Source organism: Cyprinus carpio, chromosome B2 (genome assembly GCF_018340385.1).
Source record: "Cyprinus carpio isolate SPL01 chromosome B2, ASM1834038v1, whole genome shotgun sequence".
In the NCBI taxonomy this organism is placed as follows: Eukaryota; Metazoa; Chordata; class Actinopteri; order Cypriniformes; family Cyprinidae; genus Cyprinus; species Cyprinus carpio.
The window spans coordinates 2,657,350-2,675,179 of record NC_056598.1 but is presented as its reverse complement, the minus strand read 5'-3'; the positions used below and the strand labels follow the sequence as shown (position 1 = coordinate 2,675,179).

The window sequence follows — 17,830 nt, the reverse complement described above, 5'->3', positions numbered from 1 at the left end:
ATATAATATAATATAATATAATATAATATAATATAATATAATATAATATAATATAATATGAAAAATAAATAAATTATACTAAACATACAGACAGAGAGATAGATAGATAGATAGATAGATAGATAGATAGATAGATAGATAGATAGATAGATAGATAGATAGATAGATAGATAGATAGATAGATAGTGATGGGCAAATTAAACTGAGGCTTTCCTCTGAGTGTAAAAAAAATCTAATAAAAATAATTAAAAAAAATATATATCAGCCAAAAGCCTGTGAAAGAAGCTCTCCGTAGGACGAGGGCCATCCACCACACATTCCACAGATCCGATTCAAGTTACATGCACAAATAAAAGCCTAACAGTGTGTGTGTGGTGTGTGTGTGTGTGTGTGTGTGGTGTGTGTGTGTGTGTGTGTGTGGTGTGTTGATTTTCTGTCTCTGATAAAAATAACTTTTACCCATTAAACTGCGCAAATTTAATACCAGTACGAATATCAATATGATGCAATAGAAGAATAATTACACATATGAATTGCATTTGACAAATATTTAATTTTCCTTAAATAATTTCTTCATATTACCTGCACGACTGTGTATCCAAGATACAACTGAATAAGTCCGAATTAAACTTACTCGAGGATCGAACACTCCGACACTCATTGTCATAGGTCACGTGATTTTTATGTCAACATCTGTTTTTATACAGTCTATGGTCAAACATCTCTATAATAGAGAGTTCATTATATATAGATCAGTGTGAACAACACAAGCTTCGAATCGAGGCTTGATCTGGCACGCCACACGCTCCGATGCCTCGCTTCAAATGTCACAACATCACTCACTAAAATAAAGTATGCATTACTTTGCATTTATTCATTTAGTTATGTATTTAAACCAAATGTTCATTAAGACCAGATGTGAAACTAGTGGCTGTTGTAAAAAAATAAATTAAAAAAAAATAAATAAAAACACCAGATGGCATTAATAATATAATTAACCTTTTTTTGTTTTACATATATACTTGCAGCTATTATATTATACTATATTAATCATATCACCCTTTTTATTATATTAAAATCAGGTTTCGCCTCTTTTGTATAATTTTTAGAATAAATATTTTATTTTACTTGCACCTGCCATCTAATGAGTGTTCTCACTAATGTGGCCCTCCTTCGCGTCCAGCAGATGGCAGTACGGAGCCTCCGTCTGCTCGCGAGCGCCATGTCTGTCCCGCAGCAGAGGAAGACAGTCTCAGCGAGTGAAGAGCGCTGCGAGAAAGTCAAGAGACTCCGCGCTCAGCATCCGCGGCAAGGACGGAGAAACGCGTTCGAGGGGTCTGTTCCGCCACCGACTCCCCGGTCCGTAGATCGTCGTGTCGATCCGCAACAGAGGGCCGAGGCGCGGAGATCAGGGAAGCCTCCTCCAAGGACTCGCTGTCGTTGAGAATCGCGCATTATGGGAAACGCAGCTACTGCCAAGAAAGGCAACGAACTGGAGAGCGGTAAGAGCAGAGCGTTTCATTCTCCACATTCACCTGATATTACGAGGTGCATTACTTCATAAAGTCCTTGTCGTCTTATAATTTCGCTAGCGTTATTTATTTAACTTTGTAGCCAAGGCTAATGCTAGTTAGCTGGACAGTGAGTGCAAATGTTAAAGGTTTGCGTGTTTATATGATAAAAAATCGTGTTTATTCTGCATTCTCCATATCTAGCAAAAAGCTATCGTGCAAACGCGTTGTTTTCTTGATTTGTGCATCAAGTGTGCGATCGAGCCGAAAGGTTAGAGGCTAACACTAAGCTGTTTGCTAAGTTCGAGGCCCTAGCTGCTGCTAGCCTGTATATCAGCAGAAACAGACGCTGTTTCTTATCGTTCACAGACGCTTTCTACAGCTCCAGTTGCGTTTAGATAATGCACATTAAAGTGAGCAGTTGTCTTGGGCCGGAGAATGAATGAATAAATCAGCTCGGGCCTGTTAGCAGCACTCTCCACTGCCTTTAGTAAACAACATCGAGCCACTGAGTTAATTAAACTCCTGCTGTAGCTGGTGAGCGATGGACCAACTCTTAACAAAACTATAATAAAATGACAGTGTGTTAGGCTAAATGTTCTTTTGCTAACGTTTTAGATAAGCACTAAAATATTAACTCCGAGTCTTCCCTTAATAAACTCCTAATTTGCTGGTTATTAATAGTTTTATTGATTCTTGTTAGTTTAGTGATGGGGGATCTAGAATATGGTCATGCAAGATAAGGCAATGATATGTGCTTTATAAGTACTAATACACAGCCCATGCTAGTATGCATCCTAATAAACAAGTAGTTAATAACAAATAGTGTTCTATATAATAGACATAATTGTCTAAAACTAATTAGACACTGTAGACAGGTGATGTGTATTGCATGTAACATGCATCTGTCAATCAATGGTCACAGATTGAATCACTTCAAACAGATTGATGCTCAAGAGGAACGTGTAAGGGTTGTAATTATTCACTCACCTTTATGCTTTTCCATAAAAATAAAAAAAAGCATGTTTCTGCAGGGCGTCTATGCAGGGCTGCTGCATGGTTTGATGGATGTAATAAAAAAAGTATCGTATACATACAGCATCGCTAACCTCAATATTAACTATACTGTTAAGTTGGTTGCATGAAGCAAAAAAAAAAAAAAAGGTTTTGTTTTCATGTGTGAACATAAGAGCAAAAACATTAGAGCTACCCACATATAATCACAAATTTATACCAACCATCACAAGGACTTAACAAATACTTATTCTAAATATTCTAAGTGATCCTAAAGAAACGTGTGTTAAAAAATAATAAAAAGGTCGTGGCGTTTTTAAAAAGCTGCACAGTGGAGTGAGGGAAAAGGATTTAGAGTTTAATTGTTTTTTCAGCTTAAATCTGCGAAGAGCACTTCACACTTAGCTGTCGTTGTTGCGTGATCAGCTTGTCATCCACAGTACAGAGGATAAGAGTGATTAGTAGATTTGAAAGGCTTGATGCTATCAGCTGCAGTCGACACTGTTAGTTTACCCAGGATGCACTGCTCTGTGTGATGGACCTGCATCTTCATGTACGATGTGGACTTCAGATTTGAAGTGCTGAAATTACCAGCATGTTTTATCTCATGGACAAGAATGCAGTGCATTGTAAATATTTAGGTTATTTTAATGTCATTTTAAAGTCAGTTCACTGGTGGAGCAGGTTCTTATTTATTTTTTTTTTGTTGTTGCAGTGGTTAGATTCGGTCTTTGAGTCTGATTGGTTGAGCAGGGCTCATGTTCGTGTTTTCAGGCCAGCTGTCAGTCTGTGTAGTAATAGAAGGGGTATTTTCACATACTCTTTCTATCACAACGCCAGTAGGACGGGGGAAAGCACTGTGTTTATTAGAGAGTCATTGAATCGTTTACTCAACCATGTATTCCTGTAGCTCAAGTGGTAGAGCACTGCGTTAACAAGCGCAAGGTTGGGGGTTCAATCCCCGGGAACACATGATAGGTAACAATTGATAGCCTGAATGCACTGTAAGTTGCTTTGGATAAAAGCGTCTGCTAAATGCATACATTTAATTTAATTTTAATTTAACCATTTTGTGCAAAAACACTTATTCATTTCAGAAAAGAAACACCACCTGTGTTTTTCTCTTGAGATGCAGTTTCTGTCGTGGCTTTGTTTGCAGCTGTTTTCAGTGGCAGGAAAAACAAAGTTACTGGCAATATTGTTATAATATAATAATATATAAATATAATATGTTGCAACTAAATATTAACTTTTTTTTTAACTGCTGTATAAAAGCAATAATCTTTTTTTTTTTTTTTTTAAGTGAAGCAGTGATATGTGGATAAATACATTTAGCTGAAAAACAGATGAAATATCTATAATTTGTATGAAACAAAGTCCTCTGCTTATGCACATCATGGATATGGAATTATGCATTTCAATAACTTGAGCACACACACAAAAACAAAAATATTTACATATATATAATAATATTATTATTATCATCATCAGAGTAAAAAAAATCCCTGAAACAAGGAAAATGTAGGGTAGAAGCAACACTTAAGACAAGTTTTTTTTTTCAGAGAATGTATGTCTAATGCAAGTGTTTTTCTCGCTAAACTGCTAGATTTACAGACTATAAAAGATAAGAACTGAATAAAGAAAACACTAAAGACAGTGCTTTAAGACAAAATACACTGAAGTTTATGAAACATTCTCAGGTAAAATCTGAACACGTCGAATCAAGTTGAATATTTGTATGTTGTAGAACTCCTTGCTTCAAATTAATTCTCTGTTTTGATAAATTATGCACTTTGTTCATTGCAGTCATTACAGTTCAGTTTGCTGTTAAATTCCCAGTTACCTCTGTTTATAACATAAACAGGATAATCTTGGAACATCCCTAATCTTGTCCAAAAAGAGTCATTTTTTTATGCTACAGCACAGTATTCTTAACATTTCTGTGAATCTGAACTGTACTAGTCTTTGTCTGTAAGCACTATACTTATGAGCAGTTGTGCTTTACACACGGTTGCTTCCAGCCGTCACATACTTGTGAAGCGAGAACAAGCCTTAAAAGGCTGTGACAGTGAGAAGAATCCTCCTGCAGACGTCTGCTGTTGTAAAACCTTCAAACCAGTTTGGAGCCACACGAACTAGCTGTTAGAAATCAAGCACACTGCTGCAGGGCCCAAAACTGTGCAGGAACATGATGAACATCCTCAGTCTTTCTCTTATTCAGCATAAACGATAAACTTCCGAGTCTTTCGATCAGCATCTGCTTTGTCTAGTTTTGTTTAGCCCTGTACTTGTCACATCTAATCCATGTCTTGCACCGTCTAACTGATGTGATTGTTTGACAGAAGTCTTTCTTTTATCTCTCTCTCTCTCTCTGTCTTTCTCTTTCTCTCTCTGATTCTTCATCATCCCATCCGTGTGGGTGAATGTTCCTGAAAATCCTTGGTGATCTGTAGAGACTTTTGGTATGATCACAATTACATAAAGTTACCGCAGTGACGAAAAAAACATTCTGCAAGTATTTAATCATTAGCTTTTTTCCGTCACTGCGGTCAGCTGAAGTCTGCTGTGTTGTTTGTTTTATGTGGGGCTGTCTTAATTTTATACTTATCTCCTGTGTTCATAAATAAAATACATGCATGCTTCACAAAAACTTCACCTCTGATGTCTATGACAACCCTTGCTTGATTTCATTGTCTAGAAAGTACTAGAACTAGAAAAATATTCCCTCATCTTTTGATTTTGATTAGTTGTTTTTCACTTATAATTTTGTAATTCAGATTTGTGTATTTCTTCCTGGCAGTGAAAGAGTTTCTAGCCAAAGCCAAAGAAGATTTCTTGAGGAAATGGGAATCACCACCACAGGTGTGTTGTTTGTTTTTGTTTTATTTATGTTTTTATTTCTTCCTCATTATGAGTGATGAAGCACAGCACCATTCACACAATGTGATCGCATTCATTTTCAATAACTGGTGACTTCTGGGTCACTTGTGATCTCTTTAATATCTTCATATCTTTCAACAACAAACTGGAATAGAAATAGAATTAAATCATTTGATAAGAAAACTGTTATGTTCAACTTTAATTTGAATGCTTGAGTGTTGATAATTGTATCTAAAAATAATTCAGTCTGGACTCTAGTGTATATTTTACTCTCTGTTATTATAGTAATGTACCAACTGACAGGGTTTCTGTAGAGTTTACAGCATTAATAAGAAGAAATAGTGTTTCTTAAGATAAATTGACATGTACAGTACCTGTAATATATCCAAATTAATCAATATCAAATCTAATCAAGAGTGTGTGAATCATAATCAACTTGATTTGTAAAAACTGTCAATAACACCCTTGAAATTATATATATGTATATATAAATGTATAAAGTTCTGTCAAAACGATTAATCACATCCAAAAATAATTTTTTGCTACATAAGTACATTGTACATGCACTGTGTATATTTAGTTTGTATATATAAATACATATACATGCATGTATATACTTAAGAAAAATGTTGTTTAAATATTAAATATATTTTTATATATATACATGTAAATATTTTCTCTCTCTCTCTCTCTCTCTCTATATATATATATCTATATATATATATATATATATATATATATATATATATATATATATATATATATAATATATATATATATATATATATATATATATACTGTATGTGTGTGTATTTATACATAATAAATAAACACAGCACACACACACATGTATTATGTAAACAAAAACTGTTATTTTGGATGTGATTAGTTGTGATTAATCGTTTGACAGCACTAATATACATACATATATGTATATGTATGTATGCTGAAATAATAAAAAATGATTTTTAAGAAAATGTTTCTGTTTGGCAGTGTGTATCTACTCTATATAAATACATATATGCCTGTACACACATTTACTTTGATATTTTGATGTTGTTTTATTTCTCAGAAACTAGTTTGTGGTATTGTAGGACAGTTGATGTAAATGTTTGTTTTATCCTGTAGAGCACAACTGGTTTAGATGACTTCGAACGACTGAAGACGCTGGGCACGGGCTCTTTTGGGAGAGTCATGCTGGTTAAACACAAGGCTACAGATCAGTTCTATGCCATGAAGGTTCTGGACAAACAAAAGGTTGGTTGTGATCATGCAGGTAACCAAAAAACAAAACTTTGAGTATTTCACACCATGAAAATATAAATGATTATAGACAAAACTATCCATGGTACTTTCAAAGTCTCATTATTTGTTTCAAAATGTAATCTACAGCAATGGCAATTTTTATATATATAGCACTATTTAGTATAAATAGTAAACTGTGCATTAAAAGGTTTCAGCGAACTCATTCATATAATCAGAATCAAGTATTCAGACAGACCATGGTATGAATACAGTATGTGTGAATATCCTCTCAAAAATTCTTATTACATTTGTGTTTGTTTCTTCATAGGTGGTGAAGTTGAAACAAGTGGAGCATACGCTAAATGAGAAGAGAATATTACAAGCAGTATCCTTCCCGTTCCTCGTCAGATTGGAATATTCCTTCAAGGTACTGTATTATAATTCATGTAGTGATCAACAGATGCAAATAATCAGCCAATATTTGGCCAAGAAAGTATGTTTTGTATTTTATTTAGTGAATATTTTAAAGTTTTTTTCCAATCATGGTGTACTTATATTTTTCTAATCTTTTATTTCTAATTTTCTTTAATTTGTAAGCCAAAATGTCTTAAGTTAAGCAATGTTGTTTACTAATAGAAGTTAGAGATTGTATTTTGGAAGAAAACAGACGGGATGGAATGTCAGTGGTGTGTATAGAAATATGACGTTAATTGCAGGATCACAGCGACAGAGACTACATCAAGTTCCTTGGATTCATTTAAAGCGATTAGAAGTTAAAATCAGAACAATTTGGTATAGGCAAGCAATTTTCAACCATTTAAATACAGCTTCAGAACAAAAACTCAAACAAAGATTGTGCTTTTTCCAGATAAGAGCAGTGATTTTTCTCTTGTTATTGCTGTTTGATGATTATTATTAATAACAGCGTAGGCAGCAGCAGGACTAATAGACTGCATTCTCTTTAGACATCAGATGCTTTGTCTCCTCCATTTACGTTCCCTTAAAAAGTAGCTGATTGTGTTTACATTAGTTTTGCATCATAAAAGCATTTTGAGATGTGAGTGCATTTAGCATCAGAGAATTAGATTTTGCTGCCACCACTGAATTGTAAATACAATAACCAAGTAAGCTAACATAATATAAAGCAGTTATTATTTTGAAAAGCATGTTAACTAGGGTTTAAATTTACTGTAAATTTCTGGAAACTTTCCAAAAATCCCTGGAATAAAAAAAAAAAAAAAATCCTGCAAAGTTTCCAAAAATTTCTGGAATGTTGCTGAAACCTTTTTGCAACCCTAATGTTAACATGGCAGTAATGCGAGCATAGCTTTTGAGAAATAATAATAATAAATATAAATAAAGCAAAGCATATATGTGTAAATAAAACGTTTAAAAAGTTAAATGAGAAAGCAAGTCCAGCTAGAAGTAGGAGTGTGTTTACTACATTAGACTTCAGTGATCCCTAGTTTTATTTGTCTCTCAGTTTTAATCCTGACTTTATTCTCACAGGACAACTCTAATTTGTATATGGTGATGGAGTATGTACCAGGAGGGGAGATGTTCTCACATCTTCGACGAATCGGACGGTTTAGGTGAGGGACGACATGTTTGAGATAATTATTAATTTCCTGCTGGAACGACTAACATTAAACTCCAGCGCAGGTTTATGCAAAGGATGCTTGTGTCTGATCCAATTATTTTGTTTCCAAAAATGTATTTTCTAGATTTAGATTGCGTGTGTACAGTGTATGTTATATTTTGCATGTTATATTCTTCTCTGTACATGTTAGTAATTCACAACAAAATATCCTTTTTGCAAAATGACAGCACATAAGTGATAAGTATTCTGCACAAACTGCACAGAGCAAGAGTGTGTGTGCGTGTCAAACTAAATATTTGATGTTGGAAGTTTAATTTGGGTCTAAAAGTGTTTTTTTTTTTTTTTTATTTCTGAAACCCTACATTTAATGCAAGTAATGATAGTTTTGTTCAACTGTATGGGATTGTGATTTGTTTTACGGGATATGTTCTGTGTCAGAAAGAGTTAGTGTATTAATCAGTGTTTAAAAAGAAACTACCATTAAACACCTATCTCTTGTTAGATATACAAACTACCATTAAATATCTAGCTCTTGTCAGCTGTACATGCTAAGGCCATTTTTGAGCGAGGAAAACCTTGCTTCAGTGACTCTCGCTGATCTCTGGTTTGGTCTCTCACTCTTAGATGTGATTTCTTTGATTGACAGTGAACCGCATGCACGGTTTTATGCTGCACAGATTGTCCTGACTTTTGAGTACCTCCACTCACTAGACCTCATCTACAGAGACCTGAAACCTGAAAACCTACTCATCGACCAGCATGGATATATACAGGTAACTAGAAGAATTATGAGAACAGAAATACATATACAGCATGCAGCGTCAAGAATAAGTTTGTGCATCCTTTGGATTTAACTTACAATTATTGACAAACACAATCTGAGTAATCTAATACAGTTTTACTTTTCATATTTTTGAGTAATCTTTCATGGTGCAGGGTGGAGAAAGAAGTGAATAGTAACTTTTAGATCCTCCTTTAAGCAGCAGATCTTTCACGAGTGATGTCCTGTAGCTGCTTATAAGACTTTTGACCAGTTTTAGACCATCTGTCTCCACAAACATGAAATCATAAACCTCTGTACTGACATTCTGCTGTAATATGCCTTGATATGATGTTGAATGCATTGTTCCTTTCAACGGTTTTTCCAAAAGTCAGGGTTTGCATTGTCAAGAAAAACCTGAAAAAGATTTCAGGCCTGGAAAAGTTTTGGAAAATTAAATAAGCCCAGAAAGTTTTGGAAAAGTCATGGGAAACTATTTCACAGATCTCTGTATAATAGAATTATGTTTAAAGGGTTACTCCATCCCTAAATGAAAATTTTGTCATTAATCACTTACCCCCATGTCGTTCCAAACCCGTAAAAGCCCTGTTCGTCTTCAGAACACAATTTAAGATATTTTGGATGAAAACCGGGAGGCTTGTGACTGTCCCATAGACTGCCAAGTAACTTACACTGTCAAGGTCCAGAAAAGTATGAAAGACACCGTCAGAATAATCCATCTGCCATCAGTGGTTCAGTCTGAATTTTATGAAGCAATGGTATTACTTTTTGTATGTGAAGAAAACAAAAATAATGACTTTATTCAACAATTTGTCTCCTGTATCTCTCCGCATCAGCGTACGCTCTTCTGTGTCAGCCGCGCTGCAAGGATAAATTTTCTACATGTATTTACGCTTTGATTTGAACGAAAACAGCACATCCATGCAGCGTGGCTGACACAGAAGAGCGTACGCTGCTTGCGTTCAAGAAGGGGGTTTCAAAAATGGCCTTATTAAAAACGTATTAATTTTAAGTTAAATTGTGCTTCGCTGGTGTGATGTCTGCTATAACGTTAAAAAATGCTCATAAGTAAATATTTTTAAATGGTTGTTTTCTAATTGATTGTTTCTTTGAAAAGCAAGACAAAACGGTTAAAAGCATATTTTGGCAGTTTAATTTATGCAGTGGTGAAAAAAAAAAATTGGCAACATACATACAGCTTCAGCCAAGAATTTTAATTTCATTGCATCTCTAATAATAATACTGGGGTCCTGAGACAGGCTTTGCAGAGACACAAACGTACATCAAAGCAAATGTACATCTTTTCCTCATCCATTGGTCCTGTTTTCAGGAGCAGCTCGAGCACATAGAGCATATCAAACATAAACGTACACCGCATTTGTCTGTTGTGAAGACAGCGTCACTGATTATAACAGGCATAACCCCATTAAAGTCCTCTTTACAATATCAATAAAAAGTAAAATGACAACTGACTCCAAAATTCAGAAGTTCAAATATCAAATAAATCATTACTACGAGCATGCCATAATAGCCGCTCTTCCACTGTTGGGCCAGTGCTTTAAAGATGAAAATGGCCATTCTCAGCATTAATGCTTGGGCAACTTGAAGCTTTCCAGCACTGCTCAGATGGGAGTAACCAGGGCACCACCTGAGTGTATTGCTGGGCAAGTTCATCATTCTGGCTTAAAGGGATAGTTCACCCAAAAATGAAAATTTTGTCATTAATTACTCACCCTCATGTCGTTCCAAAACCATAAGACCTTCGTTCATCTTCGGAACACAAATTAAGATATTTTTGATGAAATCCGAGAGCTCTCTGAACCTCCATAGACAGCAATGCAACTGAAATGTTCCCAGACTCTTAAACATAGTAGGGACGTCAGGGTTCAACCGTAATTATACAAAGCAGGGAGAATACTTCACAGTTCTGTGTTTGCCGTATTTTATTGTTATTTTAGGTTATAGAAGCCGATGCAGGAAACTTAAATGTGCTAAACTGTTATTTTCCACACAGGTAACAGACTTTGGTTTTGCAAAAAGAGTAAAAGGCAGAACCTGGACTTTATGTGGAACTCCGGAGTACTTGGCGCCAGAGATCATCCTCAGCAAGGTAATCCACGGATGTTTTAAATCCAGCTAAATCCAAATTTACAAGCAGGGCAAGCCACTTATTTGTTTCTCAAATTTAGGGATACAACAAGGCTGTGGACTGGTGGGCCCTCGGTGTTCTCATATATGAAATGGCAGCTGGATATCCCCCATTTTTTGCAGACCAGCCTATACAGATCTATGAGAAGATTGTGTCTGGAAAGGTACTAGCAAGTTGCATGTATACGTTTGCAGTCAAGCAATTAGATTTATTTGGATAAGCAGTGAATGCACATTCAAAATGGCATCTTGAACGTGTTTTGTAGGTACGATTCCCCTCGCACTTCAGTTCTGATCTGAAAGATCTGTTGAGGAATCTGCTGCAGGTGGACCTGACCAAGCGCTTCGGAAACCTGAGGAATGGTGTCAGTGATATCAAAAACCACAAATGGTTTGCCACAACGGATTGGATAGCCATCTATGAGAGAAAGGTATGATGTTCAGTCTTCAGTCTGAGCCTGATACCAGAAATATTGAGTGTTGCAAGTGTGAATTTTTTTTTTTTTTTTTCAATTTATCTGTCGGCATTACATCTTAAAGTGACAGCAGCCTAATATACTTGCTGCCGTCGTGTCGTTAATGTTAAAGGGATACTCCACCCCAAAATGAAAATTTTGTCATTAATCACTTACCTCCATGTCGTTCTAAACCCGTAAAATCTCAGTTCGTCTTCGGAACACAATTTAAGATATTTTGGATGAAAACCGGGAGGCCTGTGGCTGTCCCATAGACTGCCAAATAAATAACAGTGTCAAGGTCCAGGAAAGTATGAAAAGCATCGTCAGAATACTCCATCTGCCATCAGATGTGCAATCTGGGTTATATGAAGAGACGGGAACACTTTTTGTAAGCGAAGAAAACAAAATAACGACTTTATTCTCTGTGTCTCTCCATATCACCGTATGCTCTTCTGTGTCATCCGCGCCACAAGGATGCGCTGTTTTATTTCAAATGAAAGCTAAATACACGTAGAAACAGCGCATCCTTATGGCATGGATGATACAGAAGAGCATACGCAGCATACAGTGATATGGAGAGACACAGAGGAGACTGTTGACAAAGGAATTATTGAAAAAAGTTGTTATTTTTGTTTTCTTCACTTACAAAAAGTGTTCCCGTCACTTCATATAACCCAGATTGCACGGCTGATGGCAGATGGAGTATTCTGATGATGACTTATATACCTTTTATGGACCTTGACACTGTTATTTATTTGGCAGTCTATGGGACAGTCACAGGCCTCCCGGTTTTCATCCAAAATATCTTAAATTATGTTCCAAAGAATAACAAAACTTTTACGGGTTTGGAACAACATGGGGGTAAGTGATTAATGACACAATTTTCATTTTGGGGTGAAGTATCCCTTTAATCAAACAACAAATTAATATTTTTTTTCTCTATACTACATCAAAATCGTGATCACATCAGTGTCTCCTGTCACCCACCAGGTGGAGGCGCCGTTCATACCGAAGTGCCGAGGTCCTGGAGACACAAGCAACTTTGATGACTATGAAGAGGAAGACATTCGTGTATCTGTTACAGAAAAATGCGCAAAGGAGTTCTCCGAGTTTTAGTTACGGACACATCAAAGCTAGACATATATGCATATATACATATATTTACTTCTCTATATATGTATATGTGTGTGTGTGCATCACACAACACCTCAAATAAGGGTATCTTTGCACTCTAAAGACATGGGATGAGCAGAGAGCACATCACCGTCAGAGTTCTTGTGTACTTCCTTCATTCCATCGGGCTTTAGAGGTCACCGGGGCTCTCATGCTCTTAACCATCATGCACTGGCACATCAGTTCACTCTCTTCCACTCTCTGACCTGTTTGGCATTGTGTTCCCCATTTTAAAGCTTATTTTTTGACAGATGTTTAAGTATGGCATTACAAACACAAAGGCCAATTCAGCATTGTTACACCAGTTTTGTTGTTGTTGTTCGTGGCGGCGTCATACAGTGTTGTTATTTGAATAATTTGACGTTGCCTGTACCTATTGGCATTTTTTTTTTTTTTTTTTTTGGGGTGTTACACATCCATGTCCTCCTCATTTTTTCATCTTTAGACCAAAACAACTGACAAATTTTTCAGGTCTCTTTTTTTTTTTTGGTTACATGTGCAAATCTGTCGAATTCAGAGCATTTTTAATTTTATTTAAACCACGTTGTGTGTTGAAAGCATGACCAAAACCATCGTGTTGTGAACGGCAGAGGAAGAGGTCTTAACTCTTCTTTATTACAGAGCCCACAGAATGATTGCGTTGCAGATGTTACAGTGATCTTTATATCACGATGTTACAGTTAAAGGTCCAGTCTCATGCATATACTGACAGATGTTGTTAGCAATATAAAACATATCTTATTTTACCACTTTTGTGCATTTTTATTCATTATACAGAGGTTTTATTCTGAAATAGGAGATAAAACCTTTAAAAGTCATTTTAATGAGTGCTGTTTATCATCTGATGTTTAAGAAAAACGGCAAATGCATTGGTGCAACTGCTGTGGGATGAGTTAGATTATCACAGCGAGGCACTTATCAGTTACATATCAGTTTTTGTCACCGGTTTTAATTAGTCAATGTTGAAGCTGTTTTGCAAAGTTCTCTCTTAACTGAAAATTGTAAAACTGCCAAAACTCTGTTGTCTCCTCCTCCATTGTTGCTGTTGAACTTTTGTCGTTCTTTTATTCGTATGACCGAATGTAGAGTTGAAACTTCTAGATATGCATATTGTTTGAGTTTTGAGGTACATTCTCACAGACATATACTAAGAAACTGACTATGTTACAAAGAAAGAGAGAAAAAACAGAGGTTAGTAAGCCTCTTCTCCTTTGTATCACCTATAATCCAGTTATTGTTCGGCTCATAATGCGTATATGCATTATTTCTTATAAATGTTTTTATTTATACACACATTAGAGAGATGCTAATAAATTTTATTTTTAAGACTGGTTGTTCTTTTGAATCTATATAATGGTGTTTGTACTCTGAAGAACCCTTTACATAACACTTAGGCTTTTTAATTATAGCGAACGCCTTTAGAAACCACCTTTTCTGTCAGGCAGGTTATTGTTAGCAAATATATGTCGCAAATTATTCAGCCAGTGGCAGTCTTTAGCCTACTAGTGTTCATGCAAATCAAGAAAAATCACACAAGCAGGAGTGCTGCTGTTACAAATATTAATCACGATTGCAAATGGGATTGCTTTTATACAACTTTAAAAATAGTGAAAGGGTTAATTCCTTCAAAAAAGAAAACTGTCATCAATTACAGTTGTCTTCAAAACACAAAGCAAGCTATTTTTAATAAAACCTGTGATTTCTGTTCTTCTAAAAAGTCAATTTCCCCAAAGCTTTGATGCTTTAAAAAGTTCATAATGACAAAGTAATCACATCAAATAAAAACCAAAAAATTCAATTCTTCATAAATCAAATAATAAACATAAAGCACATAAAATACTACCAAAAACTTTAATTCTTCATGCACAAAGCAATAATGAAAAACATCACTTGCTATGGATCAAGTCATCATTTTTAGGGAAACGTCTTGCTTTTATGCTTGTTCAAGTCATCATTTTTAGGGACAGACAGGTCTACTGTAGCTTTTAATTTTGCTTGGTCAAGGCCAGACTGCATCCTTAAAGTATTCACAGAAGAAGAAGGATTATTATAATGTTATTTATCTTTTATAATAATTATTGTGCATTTATAACACTTAAAAACACACTGATTAACACTTAGCAGACATCCCATTATCACTTTCTCAGTATAGTTTTCTTCAGACTCATTTCTGACATCTAATCTGACATCTTTCTTCTCTCGTGACTTATCAGTTTCTTTATATAGTTTTCCTCAGACTCATTTCTGACATCTGGACAATCTTTGGACACGTGCCAAATTACCTGCACAACGGATGAAGCCTGTACTGACAGATTTGTGCGGCAGGGGGCGCCAGAAGAAACGGCATGGATTAAAAGTGGAATAATGTAAATAATAATAATAATAATTTAGAAGCCAGTTTTTGTCCTAGTCAACAGATTAACATAACACTTAGTGTGTACAATTTCAAATAAGTGCACACAGTATTTGCTTTATAATTTTGCTTTATCACGATACCACCACCAATGCATGCCAATTGAGTCAGGGGCATCACTAGGCCCTTTTTAGGGGGGCTTTAGTTTACAAATTGCAGTTTACATAATGTTACTGGACCAATACACGGTTCGGTTTCTCATCCAATACCAGTACGTCTTCACTGCGATCACCTTCAGCCCTTATCACAGTGTGATAGTTGTTTTTTCTTCCAACAAAAATGAAGCGATTAACACCCATGAAAACGTACTTTAGAAAACGATCATGATTTATTTTAATATACTTTTTAAAATTTAAAACATATTATTGTGTATTTCGGCATTACATTATGCAGCCATGATTAAAGACACATTGTCTGAAAGCACTAAATGGCACAGAGAGAAAAACATCATGTGGAGTTATTTTGTTTTGTATTATTAAATATAATTTTGTATTAAGTAATAATGAATCATTAGTGTATCATTATACATATATTAGAGTTAGAGATGAGTAGAGTAAAGGGATTTGTGATTTTTTTAAGTAATTGATTTATAGAAGTGGCAAATTGATAATTCATGTTGTTATTTTTAATAAATAGAAATAAATATAGAACAGATTAAACATATTGCCAATAGACAATTACATTAATACATGTTTTGTCTATATTCATATAAAGGCTAAAAGATGGATATACAACATTTTTTCTTGTCGTGCGGGAGTAGGTCTGCAAATGAGCAACAGTCAGGTGAGAATAGAACGTAGACAGCCTCTCACACACAATACCACTGCGTTCCCAAGATTCACTGCAGTCATTGAACCCTTATGTTGTTTTAATTGTCTGCCAATTTCCACATACATTTCATAAAAAAAAGCAGTGGTAACTTCAGAGGATAAACATGAATGTCCTAATAATGAATCAGGAGGTCTTCAGTGTAAAAAAAAAAAATCTACATTCCCAACTCAAAATGTTCTAGTGACTGGTCACGTCTAAATTTTTCAATTTTTTTTACAGTGTTGTATATGGCCCAGTCAGTACTACTACTCCCGTATATTAAATACAGGGAATACAATGGAATAGTGGATTACAATAAGGTTAGTAGTATACAACCCTACCCTAATAGTCAAATAATATTTTTTTTTAATCATACCCTTATTGGGGGCTGAGCCCCCCTAAAATGAAAATCCTAGAAACGCCCCTGTTTTGAGTCGCTAAACACTTTTTCTTTCTTTTCAAAAACACATTTCGGAGTTTGAGGAAACAGGGTGCACTGAGAGAAAAAGAATACTGTTCTTGCACTATTTGCAATGCTAATGAGCATTCCCAAAAAGAATGGATAATAGAAAAAAACGCAGCTGTCTGATTATTCAGCTTGCAGCTACAGCAGATCAAAGCGTTTACTCTGCCCACTGCTCTCTCTCTCTCTCTTTCTCTCTCTCTCTCTCTCTCTCTTTCGCAAATCCCTCTTTTCTGTGTGCTCCAGTTTCCAGAGAGGTATTCCCTCTTCCTGAAGAAGCATGTGTTTGCACTTCTGTCTCTGTTTGGAGCATCTAGTTCAGACGGAGGATGAACATCTAAACCAATTACTTGAAAATAAATGGAGCATGATTGTGATTCTGTCACATGTCATATAACATGACAGCAGCCTGACACTGTATGTTTGTGTTTCATAGCGGTGCTGATTTGTCATGCATTTTAAATTGAATAGATGGCGAATTCCTGCATCCATTAACTCCAATAATAATTTATGTATTTAGAGTTCTTACAACCAAACACATACACTATTTCATTATTTCTTTTTTTCTTTTTGTTTACTCGAGTCTTTAGTCCACTTTAGACATTCTACTAACTAACTTTGCAAGTGCATGTCAACTAGCAGTTATTAGAGTATTAGTATCTGCTTAATATCTGTTAAAACTTTATTGTGATGCTTCACAAAACACATTCTACTGACTACACTGTAAGTAACTTTGCAAGTTTATGTCAACTTATTCTTATTTTTAGGTCCTGGATGTTATCAATGTGCAGTTTCATCTGGGAAGGAAATTTAAGCTCAGCTGATAAAAATATCCAGAATTTTGCATCAATCAGTAATGAAATTTAGTTAATTTGATACAAAAGTAGCTTAAATGTATGCATAAATAAATTGCCTAGATAAACTGTGTATAGTTGAGTTCTATTAGACTGCTACATGTCCATGTACATGTTATTTCCCAGCAATATCATTATCTATCACGTACTACTTGCACATTATGTCACTTATAAAATGTAAATTGTGCCTTAACCTTTCACTCTGACATTTCAGCATTAACTGGTACTTTAATATGCCATTAAAACTGGCAGGAAAGAGGCTTACTAGTGTTTCTCCTAAAAGCCATAACATGGATCACAGGATAAACACTCCTGCCATTCACCGCCAGGAGGTGGGAGCGCTTTAGAGATGGGGAGGTGTGAAGTGTAGCAGAGGATTTTCAGAAACATCATTTCACTTTTCATATATTCTGCTCACACATGTTCTGTGTTTTCCTCCACTCTTATCTTAACAAGCACAGATCCGGTGGATCCTGTCGA

General features: G+C 35.4%; 1 protein-coding gene across 2 annotated transcripts; it reads left to right on the top strand.

The window, feature by feature from the left end:
* Positions 1-1,209: 1,209 nt before the first annotated feature.
* Positions 1,210-14,138, top strand: prkacbb (protein kinase, cAMP-dependent, catalytic, beta b). Of its 2 annotated transcripts, XM_042717728.1 has the most exons (11): positions 1,210-1,502; positions 4,979-4,987; positions 5,326-5,387; positions 6,534-6,662; positions 6,979-7,077; positions 8,160-8,242; positions 8,897-9,023; positions 11,046-11,141; positions 11,221-11,343; positions 11,446-11,610; positions 12,628-14,138. In XM_042717728.1, exons 1-11 carry the CDS (start codon positions 1,457-1,459, stop codon positions 12,751-12,753), a joined length of 1,065 nt encoding a protein of 354 aa, XP_042573662.1. In that variant the 5' UTR covers positions 1,210-1,456; the 3' UTR covers positions 12,754-14,138. The 2 variants fall into 2 exon arrangements, with proteins under 2 accessions (XP_042573662.1, XP_042573663.1); XM_042717729.1 differs by lacking the exon at positions 4,979-4,987 and having other exon boundaries at positions 1,211-1,502.
* The last annotated feature ends 3,692 nt before the right edge of the window (positions 14,139-17,830 follow it).